At 40.8% G+C, this 14019-nt stretch overlaps 1 protein-coding gene across 2 annotated transcripts in view; it reads left to right on the forward strand.

Moving 5' to 3' along the window:
- rhot2 (ras homolog family member T2) overlaps window positions 1–13635 on the forward strand; it is a 45734-nt gene extending 32099 nt beyond the window's left edge. For both annotated transcript variants that reach the window (XM_060840620.1, XM_060840621.1), the window contains 9 exons: window positions 232–352; window positions 877–961; window positions 1047–1192; window positions 2212–2312; window positions 3136–3266; window positions 3928–4008; window positions 4386–4508; window positions 7546–7748; window positions 9131–13635. In XM_060840620.1, the coding sequence (XP_060696603.1) occupies window positions 232–352; window positions 877–961; window positions 1047–1192; window positions 2212–2312; window positions 3136–3266; window positions 3928–4008; window positions 4386–4508; window positions 7546–7748; window positions 9131–9248 (1109 nt within the window). In that variant the 3' untranslated portion in view covers window positions 9249–13635. The remainder of the gene's footprint in view (window positions 1–231; window positions 353–876; window positions 962–1046; window positions 1193–2211; window positions 2313–3135; window positions 3267–3927; window positions 4009–4385; window positions 4509–7545; window positions 7749–9130) is intronic.
- The last annotated feature ends 384 nt before the right edge of the window (window positions 13636–14019 follow it).

Raw genomic sequence — 14019 nt, forward strand, 5'->3', positions numbered from 1 at the left:
GTATGTTTGTGTGTGAATTACTTTAAGGATCCTTCAATGCACTGTTATCTGGTCACTGAGTATCTGAATCATTAGTCTATCATGCAGAGTACAAAGTTGTGACATTTTACCATTGGTAAATTAGGTGGTAATGTTTTCTGATTTTAAAATGGCAGAGCTGTCAGTTTGAAAATGCTGCCCGTGTCTTACTAAATCTGTTCCGTGAATGCCCCTCCAATTCCTCCCCTCTAGGGTTCCTGTTCTTAAACATGTTGTTTATCCAGCGGGGAAGACATGAAACCACTTGGACTGTTCTACGGAAGTTTGGCTACGATGATAACTTGGAAATGACCGACGACTATCTGCACCCTCAGTAAGTGTCAATAAAGTATCAGTCAACTGAGTATGGAGAGATATTATCACGCTTCTGGGAATGCTGCTGTATAAATTTAGAATAGGTTATAATAGCAGATGTTGTTATGGACGGACTGGCACTTCGAACAATTAATGTCACAAACTGAAGTTAACAGGATCCCCATAAGGTGCTATTAATAATTCCACAAAGAAGCTTAAAGTACTTGAGATGTAAGGACAGCGTGAATTTCTCTGTCTTTGTTTTTTCTACATTCTATGAATCTGTCTGAAGTGTAGAAGTATAATTGACTATGACACTTGATGGCCTTGTGAGTAAATGGAATTGTTGATCAAATTGTGTCCTGATCTGATAGGCATCACTTCCAACCTTAGGACTGGGTGTAGAGGATACTTCTGCCCCTTCCCATTTGTTTCATTTTAGACCATACAGTTCATTCACCCAACAATCGCTATCATTGCTATTGTGACTGAAGTAATTTTTGCAGGAATCTATAATTCACCAGGTGCATACCTCCCTTGCAGGTTGCGAGTTCCTTACCAATGTACAACTGAGTTGAATTACTGCACCTACATGTTCCTGCAACAAATGTTTGAGAAATATGATGTAGTAAGTAGCTTTTCCTTTAATCCTACAGCAAGGTTTAGAGAGAGTGGCATATCTCCTGTCTCACCTATGATTTCATTATGCACAGGATAATGATGGTGTTCTGTCTCCAATTGAACTGAAGAACTTATTTAGTGTGTATCCTTATTTTCCTTGGGGCCCCGAAGTATTTAATACAGTGTGCATGGACGAGAGGGGCTGGATCTCTCTTCATGGCTACCTATGTTATTGGACGTAAGTATTGTTTGTAACTGTTTGTTTGCCAATGCTCTTAACATTCCTGAGGTGGTAGTTACACCTTTTTGAAGGGACTGACTTTTCAATTGACTACCCTAGACGTTTAAATCAGCAAAAGATCAAGAGTCCAAATACCAGGAGTGACATATAAAATAAAACCTTTAACTTGCATACTTTTCACCCCTAATATAGTGCAATGGGCAGTTTATCCGCAGGAGATTGCTGAAGTTGACAGTGTTAGCCATAGCTCAGTGGTTATCATTCTCTCCGAAGTCAGGAGATTGAGTTCAAACCTATTACCACAGGTTTCAGTGCAAAATCATGGCTGACACTCCAGTCAGTACTGAGGGAGCTTAAACCAGGGCCCTAACAGCCTCAACATATTGTGAAATGATCTCACAGCACATTACGACAAGCAAGTGGAGTTATCCCTGGTGTTAGGACAATAATTATCATTCAACCAATATCACTAAAACAGATTATCTGTTCACTTATTTCTTTACTGTTTGTAGGAGCTTTCTGGACAAAAATGGTTGGCCTGTTTTCTACATTATAAAGGTGACAACAATTCAGTGGTACTTAATTGGTTATGAAGAACTTTGGGATGTTTCCAGTTTGTCTGACTGCATAAATATAAAATCTCTCTTTGCATACGGGTTAAAGAGACAATGAGGATGCACTTCTAGGGAGAAAGCAGTTTAGGAATTTGATGATAGCCATGTAGGTTTGTTTTTAGTTTTATGAATGGGGCGATAGGGTTGTTGGGTTCCCTGTCATGACTTTACTCCGCTCCTAACCACTTAGCCCCACAACCCTTTCAGTGCATCTTCGTATTCCCTCTCTCCTGCATTCCATTCAAATCCTTTGGTTTTTAGTTAATTATTTCTTGGACTGCAAGAAACTTGAATTGGCTTCCTCTGATCACAGGCCCTGTCAATGTTTACTGTTTGCCGCCTGGCCTAGGCTCCATATTAAGTGAGAAGCAGCTCACTTCCCTTTTGTCTTTTCCCTGGTAGGTTCATAGCTTACCTGGATGTCCATCGCTGTATGGAGTATTTAGGATATATGGGATATACCACCATCATGGAGCAAGAATCCCAAACTGCAGCCATCACAGGTAGGGAGCAGCACCTGGCAGAGTGGGAGAGTATCCTACAGCCTCAGATGGTGTTCATTGTGTAGGGATCTCAATGAGAGCTGATATAAGGAGGGGATTGGAATAGAACTCAGCTGTATAATTCCTGAGAATACCTCTGGGGTGTAGAAAGATCAAACAGGTCTTTGTACCATATCTGAATATTGAGTGTAAGATAAAGGAGTGATCTAATTGAGATATTTAAAATGATTAAATCATTTAATAAAGTAAATAGAGAAAAATTATTTCCTTTCGTCCAGTATTTAAAACTTAGGACAAATCTTTAAAATATAGCTAAATTGTTCAGAGATAATGAATTTTCGCAAGTGGAATTGAAACTTGGACCTCTTTCCGTCTGTATTTCTCTCCTCATCCCCAAACCCTACAAACAGATTGCAGAGATTGGCAAGTGAATTAACAATTTCAAAACTTGAGATTTTGTTCGGCATTTATAGTCAGGGTTTCGATCCACTGCAATCATTGGAGGCAAGGTGCAGATCAGCAATGATCTGACCGAACAATGGATCAGGCTCAAGAGGCTGAACATTTCCTCCCATTACTACATCCTCTGATACAATGCTGTATTGTCCACTGAAATTAATTGAGTTTGTATAAGGAACAGTCACTGGGCAGGACCTGAGAGACCAATTCCTGTCACACTGGTATCTTCACAAATGGAATAAATTGCTGTCTCCTGCTCCTACATAATACCCAAGCTTAACGTTGCTGGAACATGCATATGGATTTCCCTACCTGTCATTGTACCAATCAGTTAATGCTTTTTATCATAAAATAACTGTTTCAGTGACTCGGAGTAAGAAGCTGGATTTGGAGAAAGGACAGACTCAAAGGAATGTGTTTCTTTGTAAAGTAATCGGACCAAAGGGCACTGGGAAAACTGCATTTCTGCAGGCCTTTTTGGGGCGGAGTTTGAAGGTACATTTAATAATTCTCCCACTTCCAATTCCACTGAGGAATATTTGCACAGAACCTGCCTTTTCTCTCTGCCTCATAACCATAGTTTCAAATCCCTCCATTGCCTTTCTCCTCACTGAGCAACCTCCAGCTTCTGAGACATTGTATTCCTCTGGTTCTGGTCTTGAGTATCCTGGTTTTAATCACTTCTTTATTGACAGCCTCAGCTCTGAAATTCCTTCCCTAAACTCTCTCCTAAAGCTTCTCTTTAAGAAGCTCCTTAAAACCTGTAATTTTGGTTACACTATTTTTCTCCTCTTCTGAAATCTTCTTATGTGGCTTGGTGTCAAGTTTTGTTTGATAATGCTGTTCTGTTACTCTGTTAAATGTTATATAAATGAAGGTATGAATTATTTATTCCTTAATTAGCACTGGATCCGAATCCTGGAATTTCCTACCAAAAGTTATCATATAGGTGTGGATTGCAATGCGTCAAGAAGCTCCATCGAGGCAGTTGGAATGGGCATTAAATGCAGCTTTGTCAGTGTTGCTCATGTATTAAGAGAAAAAAATGAATGCACATAGCGCATACTGCAATGCCAAACAAATCAGATATTCATGCTGTAAAATAAGCTCAGGATCTTGATACTTCTTTACAAGGTTACTGTTCTTTTTATTTCAGGTGCAGAATGAGATGGGCAGAGATGTCTCTGATTTCACAATCAACACCGTGCAAATCAACAATCAGGACAAGTATCTAATAGTGAGCTCTGGGGTCTTAGAATTTGCAGACAATCGAAGATTCAGGTCCACGCAGCAATAAATTCCTTCCAGCTCAGTTACTGCTCTTAATGTCGTCACTGAAACAGTCTAGATGTTAATATGTTACTGTAGTAGAATGCTTTCTCAAACAGTGGTGTTGGGTATGTTGAGGGAGTTATGTACTCACCCTACATGTCTCTGTGTTCTTCTATGTAAGTACTCTCTCAGTATATGTTAGCATGTACCCACAATGTGTGCATGCGTCTTTCCATGTGTCTGGGTCTTCATGCATGTCTCTGTCCCATCTCTATCTCTGTTTTGACTGTCGGTTTGCGCCCAGTAATCAATGATGTGTTCATTTGTGCATCTCTGTCCTAGCTGCATGAGGTGGATGTTGATACTGAGTTCCTGAAAGCCTCCAGTGCCACCTGTGATGTTGCCTGTCTGATGTATGATATCACTGATGCCAAATCCTTCAACTACTGTGCCAGTATTTACAAGGTGAGCTGCTATCTGATACAAATAACAGACCAGACACAGAGACGGATTGAGAAAGTAATTAAAGTCTTTTTCCACCTTGTACACTCTAGGGTTGGTCTTAGCAGACCTAGGAATAAAGAGCAAAAATTTTGGATTTATAATATCCAATATAATTGTTGCTGTCAAGACATCAAAGCAATAAACCAAGGTCCTGAAAGCATTTGCAAGTAGATACAAAAGCATGCATGAGACCATTTCAACGAAGAATAAAATAGTTCTCTCTGGTGCCTTGGACTGAGATGTATCCCTCAAACCTGCTTTTAAGTAGCAATGTGCTCATTGTCCTATTATGAGAGCTTGCTGTTTGCAAATTGGTTGCCACTTTTTTCCCTGCTGTAACTAATTCCACTTCAAAAGAATACTTAATTGACTGTAAAGTACTTTGGGACATCCTTATATTGTTCAGAATGCTGAGGAAATGAAGGTTTTTTTTCTTTATCCATGATATTTAAAGGGAATTTTCAGATAAATATCCAACCTGGTATTGACAATGTGTGAAACACGGGCTGTTACAAAGACATTCAATAATTGATATAGTCAGGAAGGATTAAGCTTTTGTCTGCTTGTTCTGGGAGCGGATGTAAAGTTGGTATTGTTAGTGTTTCTGCTGATGGTTCAATCTTTCCAATATCCCTTTCCAACATCTTCCAAGAGAAAGAAAAGTTGAGCAGGCTGTATAACTGGAAGCCCCCATCTGGGATTATTCATTCCTCACACTGAATGAAGTGAGAATTTACTTGAACCATTTAAAAAACATAGTTAATTCCGTCTGGCTAGAGAAGTATTTATTGCTTATCCCAAATTGCCCTGGTGAAGGTGGTGAGTCGCCACCATGTTGGGAATTACAGACCAGTCAGTCTTACATCAGTGGTGGGCAAATTATCGGAGAGGATTCTGAGAGACAGGATTTATAATTATTTGGAAAAGCATAATTTGATTAGAGTTTGTCAGCATGGCTTTGTGAGGGGCAGGCTATGCCTCACAAGGCAAAAGTGAGTACTGCAGATGCTGGAGATTAGAGTCAAGAATGTGGTGCTGGAAAAGCACAGCAGGTCAGGCAGCATCTGAGGAGCAGGAAAATCAACGTTTCGGTTTGAGGATGTGACAAAACATTTAAAGCAGTGGATGTGGTGTAAATGGATTTTAGCAAGATGTTTTGATAAGGTTCATTATGATAGGCTCATTCAGAAAGTAACGAGGCATGGGGTACAAGGAAATTTGTCTGAAAATGTGTTGCTGGAAAAGCACAGCAGGTCAGGCAGCATCCAAGGAACAGGAAGTTCAATGTTTCGGGCATAAGCCCTTCATCAGGCTTATGCCCGAAACATTGAATTTCCTGCTCCTTGGATGCTGCCTGACCTGCTGCGCTTTTCTAGCAACACATTTTCAGCTCTGATCTCCAGCATCTGCAGACCTCACTTTCTCCAAGGAAATTTGTCTGTCTGGATACGGAATTGGCTGGCATGTAGAAGACAGGGTGGTAGTAGATGGAAAGTATTCAGCCTGGAGCTCAGTGACTAATGGTGCCCATAGGAATCGGTTCTGGGATCTCTGCTCTTTGTGATTCTTTATAAATGACCTGTATGAGGAAGTGGAAGAGTAGGTTAGTAAGTTTGCCGATGCCACAAAGGTTGGTGGAATTGTGGATAGTTTGGAGGGCTGATGTGGGTTGCAACAGAACATTGACAAGATGCAGAACTGAGCTGAGAAGTGACAGATGGAGTTCAGCCTGGAAAAGTGTGAAGTGATTCATTTTGGAAGGTCAAATTTGAATGCAGAATACAGAGTTAAAGGCAGGATTCTTGGCAGTGTTGAGGAGCAGAGGGATCTTGGAATCCATGTCCACAGATCCCTCAAAGTTGCCACCCAAGTTGGTAGGGTTGTTAAGAAGGCGTATGTATACTGGCTTTCATTAACAGGGGGATTGTGTTTAAAAGCCGCAAGGTTATGCTGCAACTCTACAGAACCCTGGTTAGACCACACTTGGAATATTGTGTTCAGTTCAGGTCGCCTCATTATAGGAAGGACATGGAAGCTTTGGAGACGGTGCGGAGAAGATTTACCAGGATGCTCCCTGTACTGGAGGGCATGTCTTAGGAAGAGAGCTTGAGGGAGCTAGGGCTTTTCCCATTGGAGCGAAGGAGGGTGAGAGGCAACTTGATAGAGGTGTACAAGATGATGAGAGGCATGGTAGAGTGAATAGTCAGACTTTTTCCCAGGGCATAAATGGCTGTCGTGAGGGGACATAATTTCAAGTTGATTGGAGGAAGGCTCAGGGGAGATGTCAGAGGTTGGTTCTTTACACAGAGTGATGGGTGCATGGAATGCACTGCCAGTGGTGGCAGTAGAGTCAGAGACATTAGGGACGTTTAAGTGACTCTTGGATAGGCACATGACTGATAGTAAAATGAAGGATATGTAAGTTAATTTGATCTTTAGAGTAGGATCAAAAGTCAGCACAACATCAAGGGCCGAAGGGCCTGTCATGTACTGTACTGTTCTATGTTCTGAGTCATTGCAGACCGTGCAGTGAAAGTGCACCAAAGCACTATATAGTGGGCATTCTAGAATTTTGCCTCGGCAACAATACGTGAACGTTTGTGTTTCCAATCAAGATAACGTGATTTGAAGTGGGGCTAGCATATAGTTCTGTTCGTAAGTATCTGCCAGCCTTCTGCTGGTTTGGGAAGAGCTGTCACTGGTGTCTCAGTGAGTTGTTGTTTATGTAAATATTATCTGCTGCTGTGTATCAGTGATGGAGTGCATGACTATTTCAGTTGGTTAATGGCCTGCTGATCTAGTGGACTGTTTTACCTTGAGTGGTTTTAGCTTTTTGAGCATTGTTGGAGCTGCACTCATCCACACAATTGGAGAGTGTTCTATCACATTTCTGATTTTGTTCTTTTTAGATGGTAGACAGTCTCTGGGAGTTTGGACTGGGTGCAAAATTCTCAGCTTCTAACCTGCTCTTATAGCCTGAGTATTTATGTCCCCATAGGAACACTACATGGAGAGCAGAATTCCCTGCATCTTTGTGGCATCAAAGGCTGATTTGCCAGAACAAAAGCAGGAACATGGGATCACGCCCGTGGAATTCTGCTACAAACACAGACTCCCGGCCCCGTTTCATTTCAGCTGCAACAGTGATGAAGCAACAACCTCTCCGATCTACTCGAGGCTTGCACTTGCTGCAGCGTTCCCGTGAGTATTCTGGAATATTCTCAGTTTTATCTGAGAATTGTTGCAAGGAATGAGCACACCTTTTTGCTTCACTTAGTGTTATGGAACTGATTACTCTCTGAGGTAAAGTCAGTTGACACAGGCTTGATTGGCAAGTAACATGAGGGGCAGCATGGCAGCACAGTTGCCAGCACTGCTACCTCACTGCGCCAGGGACCCAGGTTCGATTCCAGCCATGGGTGACTGTCCATGTGAAATTTACATGTTCTCCCCATGTCTACATCGGTTGCCTCTGAGTGCTGTGGTTCCTCAGAGCCCCTCAAAGATGTGCATGTGATATGGATTCACCATGCTAAATTGCCCAAGGTGTTTAGGGATGTGCAGGTTAGGTGAATTAGTCATGGTGGAGTTACAAAGCTAGGAAGGGGTCTAGAAGGGATGCTCTTTGAAGGGTTGGTGCAGACTTGATGAATTAAGTGGCCACTTTCTGTTCTGTAGGGAATTGGAAGGGGATAGTATTCCAGGTGGAATTGGATTTCAGGGATGGGTGAAGATGGAAGTGGTTGGGATTATGGTGTGAAGAGGAAGATTGAATATTGTTGGTTGAATGTTTGATTGAGATGATGAGTAGGAGCATTCTGGCCCAATTTAAAACTGTATGAGGACATCTCCACCACCAGAAACAGCTCCAGTTCTCCCTGGAGGTGATTTCACATCCAGCCTGTTTCAGAGATTGACTGTTCTCTGACAAAAAGATAATCCAACCTCGATTTTGCCTTAACTTGATCCTGGTCATCCCTAACCCATTGACTTGAAAGAAACTGTGAATTCGAGCACAATCTCTTTTTTCCTTTTGTTTTTTTTCAAGCCTCACATTTGCCGTGTCACTTTGGAATTTAAATGTGTTCATCAGTCACTGGGATCTGAAAGGTGTACACAGTCAGATGTCTGTCAACATTGGTGTGGTGATGCCAGCACTGAGCCATGGGTTGGACGACATCTCATCGTCCAAATAAAGTCTGTTGAATTCAGCCGCAGGAACTTTGCATTTGCATTGATGGTTTTCATGTAAGGTGGTGCGTGTATGGAATGAGCTGCCAGAGAAAGTGCTGGAGGCTGGTACAATTGCAAAAGGCACCTGGATGGGCTTGTGAATAGGAAGGGTTTAGCGGGATGTGGGCCAGATGCTGGCAGGCGGGACTAGATTGGGTTGGGATATGTGGTCAGCATGGACGGGTTGGACTGAAGGGTCTGGTTCTGCGCTTTACAGTGTTTCCACTGTTTGCACATTCATAGATGGGATAACTTTGCTCCCTTTACATAGTCACAGCTATGGCCTATAGCTCTCTCCCTGTTCTTTTAACTGATCCCTCTTCCTCTCTTTTTCTAATTCCCTCTTGCAGTGACCTGAATGAGACAGAACTCAGCATCACGTCCTTCTGGCTACGTATTACATTTGGAGCCACCATCATTGCATTCTTGGGACTCGGCATCTATAAAGCACTTGCCAGGCAGAAATAACAACAGGAGACAGCAGATGAGCATGAAGGGGACAGTGTCCAAGAGGTGGAGCTGAGCAAAGATAGGGGAATGTGCACTTATCTGCCATCCTGTCGGATTTTATTCAAAGCAATCTTTGGGATTTGGGTAGGGATGTAGGGAGAGAAACCATTAGCTTTAATGGTGGAAGAACTGAATAAACAGCTACTGGTGCCCAAGTATTTTGACAAGACATGTAGGAAAAAGCTTTCTTATCTTTGCTGATAAGAAAATCTGCTATAAGAGACACCTGACCAATCTGCGCTGTGAAAAGGTATCTGTACTCACTCCCCATTTGGCAGCTAACATCAGTGTGTTAGCTTTGCACTTTGCCCTTTTCAATATTTGGTGAACGTGTCCTGTTATTTTAAGGGCATATTTCCCCTCTGGTCTACCAGCGAAATCTACCAATAGAGCCCAGGGTTATCTGCAAGTGGCACATTTTTCTGGTGATCTATTTTAGTGTGAGATTCTGAACATGTTTTTGACTGTAAAGTAAAATCCCTTTGTTCTGTGAAATTATCTAAAAGCTTTTGGGCAAATGAAAGCAAGGGTACGTTGCTGAGATCTGACAAACTATTTTTCTCAATATTCTTATACCTGGAATTTACAATTCAGGTGTATTGATGTATTTTTTCATTTTGAAGAAAAAAAGGACACCAAGGTGTTTAATCATACTTGTTGACATTGTTGATGCAGAGGTCATAACCTTCTGTTGTTTCTGCAGGTTTTTGCTCAGAGTAATGGAAATTTGGATTCTGTGAAGGCCTTTGCTTTGGTTTGATTGCTGCTTATGTCTGTGTACAGAAGATATCTATATATCCATAACCAAACCATTTCTGAATTGGCACCAAAATCTCTTTTATAATCTTGATTTTCATATTCTTTGTGTGAAACTTATCTCTGGAGAAGTAGGCAAAGATTATAAGACAAACTCAATCATCAGGAAAGTTATGCACAAACTGTTTTAATGCCTGCAGCATACAACTGCTTAAGAGTAACAGCATTTCAAAAAGAAATTTGAGTATTATCTGCCTTGAAATGTCCTGACAGTGCAACTATTTGTTTAATTATTTGTTTTCAGTATTAATCAATGGCCTTTCCTGAACCTTTGAATCCCATTCATATCGGTATTTCTTTAGCTGTTGACTTTTCCACATTTCATATTTCCTTGTTGTCATTCTCAAATGTAATTCCTGTTCTGAGGGACATTGTTTGGAACAGGAGGAGGCCATTCATTGCCTCTAGCCTGTTCCACAATGCAGTCAGAATATTGCTGATCTGCATCTCAGCTTCAAAATCACTCAGTTATTAGTTTTGTTACTATGTCACTTGTAATGTTGACCTTTCCTATGTTCTTATTATTGGTCACAGGCTTGCCTGATCAACTTTGAGGTTCACTGTAACTGGATCATACTGTAGTGAGAGTTAGTGACAGAGTTCCTTTTTATTTAAGTTTTCTTAAAAGCAGTCCCCCATGTGTAACTATAGTGTGTAAAAGTGTAGCCAAATAGCCAAAGATCATGCACAGAGAGAACTTCAGGGCTTCAACCCATTTTTATCTATCATCTTCTCCCCATCTTCCTGCCCCTTTTAAGGGGCGAAGTGGTCATTAACTTATCAGCTCTGGGATGTCCGAACTTTGCGAAATGATTAATGTTTGAGCTTTGTAAAATGAGGAAAACAAATGCTGGTGAATGTGATATACTGCTATTTCACATGCTTGTTATCAGTATGTAAGAATCAGGAGCTAGAGTAGATCATTCAGTCACTTAAGCCTTCTGAGCTATTTAGTGATTATGTGTGATACTTTACCTCATTGCTATGTTTGCTTTCTTTCTCCAGATCTATTGATTCCCTTAGTGCTCAAACCTCTTATCAATCTCAGTCTTAAAATATAGTCATCAACTGAGCATCCTGTAGGCTACAGAATTCTAAAGAATTGTAGCTTAGCTCTTTGAATGAAGAAATTTATTCTCATCTGTCCTAAATGGCCAATCTCTTCTGAGTCTGATCCTTATTTTTACACACACTCAGCAACTTCCATGTCAAGCCCTCTGTTGTGCCACCAATGTGCCTTAGCCTGAACGTGGGAAACACAGCCTTTCAAATTTTGTTTTTACAGAGCAGCATCTGTCAATCAGAGTCTCTGCCTCCATTAAAAACTGCTCTGACATTTTATTAAAAGTGACCTTTTCTTGAGATATGGTGAGCAGTCTGGTAGATATATACATCTTGTAGATGCTATGACACATGTGGGACTTAAACCCAGACATTCTGGCTCAGAGGTACAGGCACTACTACTGTGCTACAAGACTCTTAAGCAATCCCTGTATATTTGCTCATTTAACATATAGTGTCATCCTGCCAATATCCTAGTTCACTTCACTGTCAGAAATATCATGGGATATTGCAGTAAGATTCCAGTGCTGTACTCCAAAATGGCATTGCAAACAGCATCAAGATGTTATTATGCTGACATCGTCCAAATATGACTCGTGAAGCCTAAACACTAGCATAAACCAGTTTGTCTGAACGTTGCTCTGGTACTGTAATTTCTATATCTAAGGGATGTTTTCAGCCTGGATTTCTTTGTTGAGAAGAAATTAAATCGAAATTAAATGTGGGATTTAAGGCAAGGCAGGACTAGTGATGCTGAGGAGAAGCTATCACTTCAGTTTGTTTAAACAGAGTATGCTCCGGCTTCACCATTTATTTGGGCACCAAAAATGTCTTGCAGACTTCGAATAGCGAAATCGCTCAGAACTATACCTAAATACCAAAATACTCTTGGGTGTTCCAGTGCTCATTTCAATTCTACTGGCGTTATATGTGTCAGCTTTGAAAAGGGATTGTATTTGTTGGACAAGGTAAGATTTGAGCAATGGATCTGAAATCCAGCTCTCACTAGTGTTGCACCTTTTTATGTGCAAAAGTGAAGTGAGATTAAATGATTCAACACAGGAAGCCATTTAGCCCAATGTGTTTGTTCTTAGGGCTACCCCACCCCCACCACTCTCCCATATTGCTTTCTCAGAGTTCGGCAATTTCTTGTTCTCTGAAATGCTGCCTATTTTCTGCTTCCTTCTGCTTATATTTGCTACATTCATTTTCAGTGGATCCAAAGAATCCACTTATTTGGCAGGTGGCTTGTCAAACCAGGTAATTGTAGTTCCAAACTCCAAGTTCCTTTGTCTGGAATTGTAGAATCATTTCTTCATAACTGCCATTGTACATTGCTGCACTTGTACACAGACATGGTCTCATTCCTGCATTACCAATCCCTTTAGCCACCACATTTGTGTTCGGTTTGCGACATACGCGGTGAAAAATGCACTGTGAATACACTCTGCTGTGCAATTATAAAGAAACATGACTTGATTGAAGTGTTAGTTAGTATTTCCCTGAATCCCCAACTGTAGGTGTGGGGGGCCTAACAGCTGTAGAATTATCCAGAATAAGTGTCTAAGAAAACATCACTCCAAAAATCAAGCCACCCTCCTTCAGCCTTCCCATCATTCAACTCGATGTAAAATGTGAGTTTTCATGTGCACTTAGTATGTTGATATATATATATATGTGTGTGTGTGTGTGTGTGTGTGAGAGAGAGAGAGAGAATGGTCTTATAGTCACCATTACGTGATCCATCATTTGAATGGTTGTGACCATTATCAGCTTCCGATGAGATTTTGCTGCTGCCTCTTTCTCTTGAAGCCACATTTTACTTTCTGATTGAAACGTGGTTTTTATTTGTTCATTTCTCTTCTGGTGGCGGATGCTTGTCACTGGGTACCAGTTGTCTCATAGTATCTTTGCCAAATGATCTTGATTAAAGGTGGCAGGTTATTTGGCTCCAATGGAAAAGCAGGTAAGAACTGTTGTTATTCATTACCACTGGAGTCCCTTTCCCTAACCTACCCATTGTCTGAGCTCTCGGGACAATTATTGGTCGCTAGTTGCTTCTCTTAGTATCAATCAGTTACCTCACACGGGCCCAGGAATTGAACCTGACACTGTCCCAATTTGTCTCACTCAACCAAATTGTCAAGCTATTAGAATTCACAATTTTTCTGTTGTGTGATTGTAGCCATCCATTGCTTAATTTATATTACAGATTACACAGTAGGAAGCGAGAGCAGGGTAGTATTTAAAAGGACAGTGACAGTTAAACAATTATATCCTCCAATTGGTGAGCTTGGTAACTGTGGAACTGGAATTTACTTTGCTCCTGTTTAACTACAAGTTGTCAGGTAGTAAAATTCTTTTTGAGTCATTAAATAGGAAATGTTATTTCTTTGTGATTTTTAAATGACAGATTTTCTGTACCTGTCCTTCCATGAAAAGATAAATATATTTTCAGATTTTACAATTTTTACATTGTGTCAGACTGTATTTCTACGTGAGTATTTTGAATAATGCAAATAAATTTCAGGCTCTAGATGAAAGCAAATTACTGCGGATGCTGGAATCTGAAGCCAAAAGAGAAAACAATTAAACAGATGCTGCCAGACCTGCTGAGATTTTCCAGCATTTTCTCTTTTGGTTTCAAGCTCTAGATGGCTTAATACAATATTATTGAGCATGTGAATGAATCGCAAATCAAGATGTCATGGTTTGCATTTCATATCAATGAGTAATGAATCAGCAATAGATACTATTGTGGGACATGTAACCTCAGGCTTCATTGATGAAGCATACCCTGTCAACCTTGACACATCTGTGTATTTATTCGTAAAATATGAAAGATGACATC

The sequence above is a fragment of the Hemiscyllium ocellatum genome, chromosome 20 (genome assembly GCF_020745735.1).
Source record: "Hemiscyllium ocellatum isolate sHemOce1 chromosome 20, sHemOce1.pat.X.cur, whole genome shotgun sequence".
In the NCBI taxonomy this organism is placed as follows: domain Eukaryota; kingdom Metazoa; phylum Chordata; class Chondrichthyes; order Orectolobiformes; family Hemiscylliidae; genus Hemiscyllium; species Hemiscyllium ocellatum.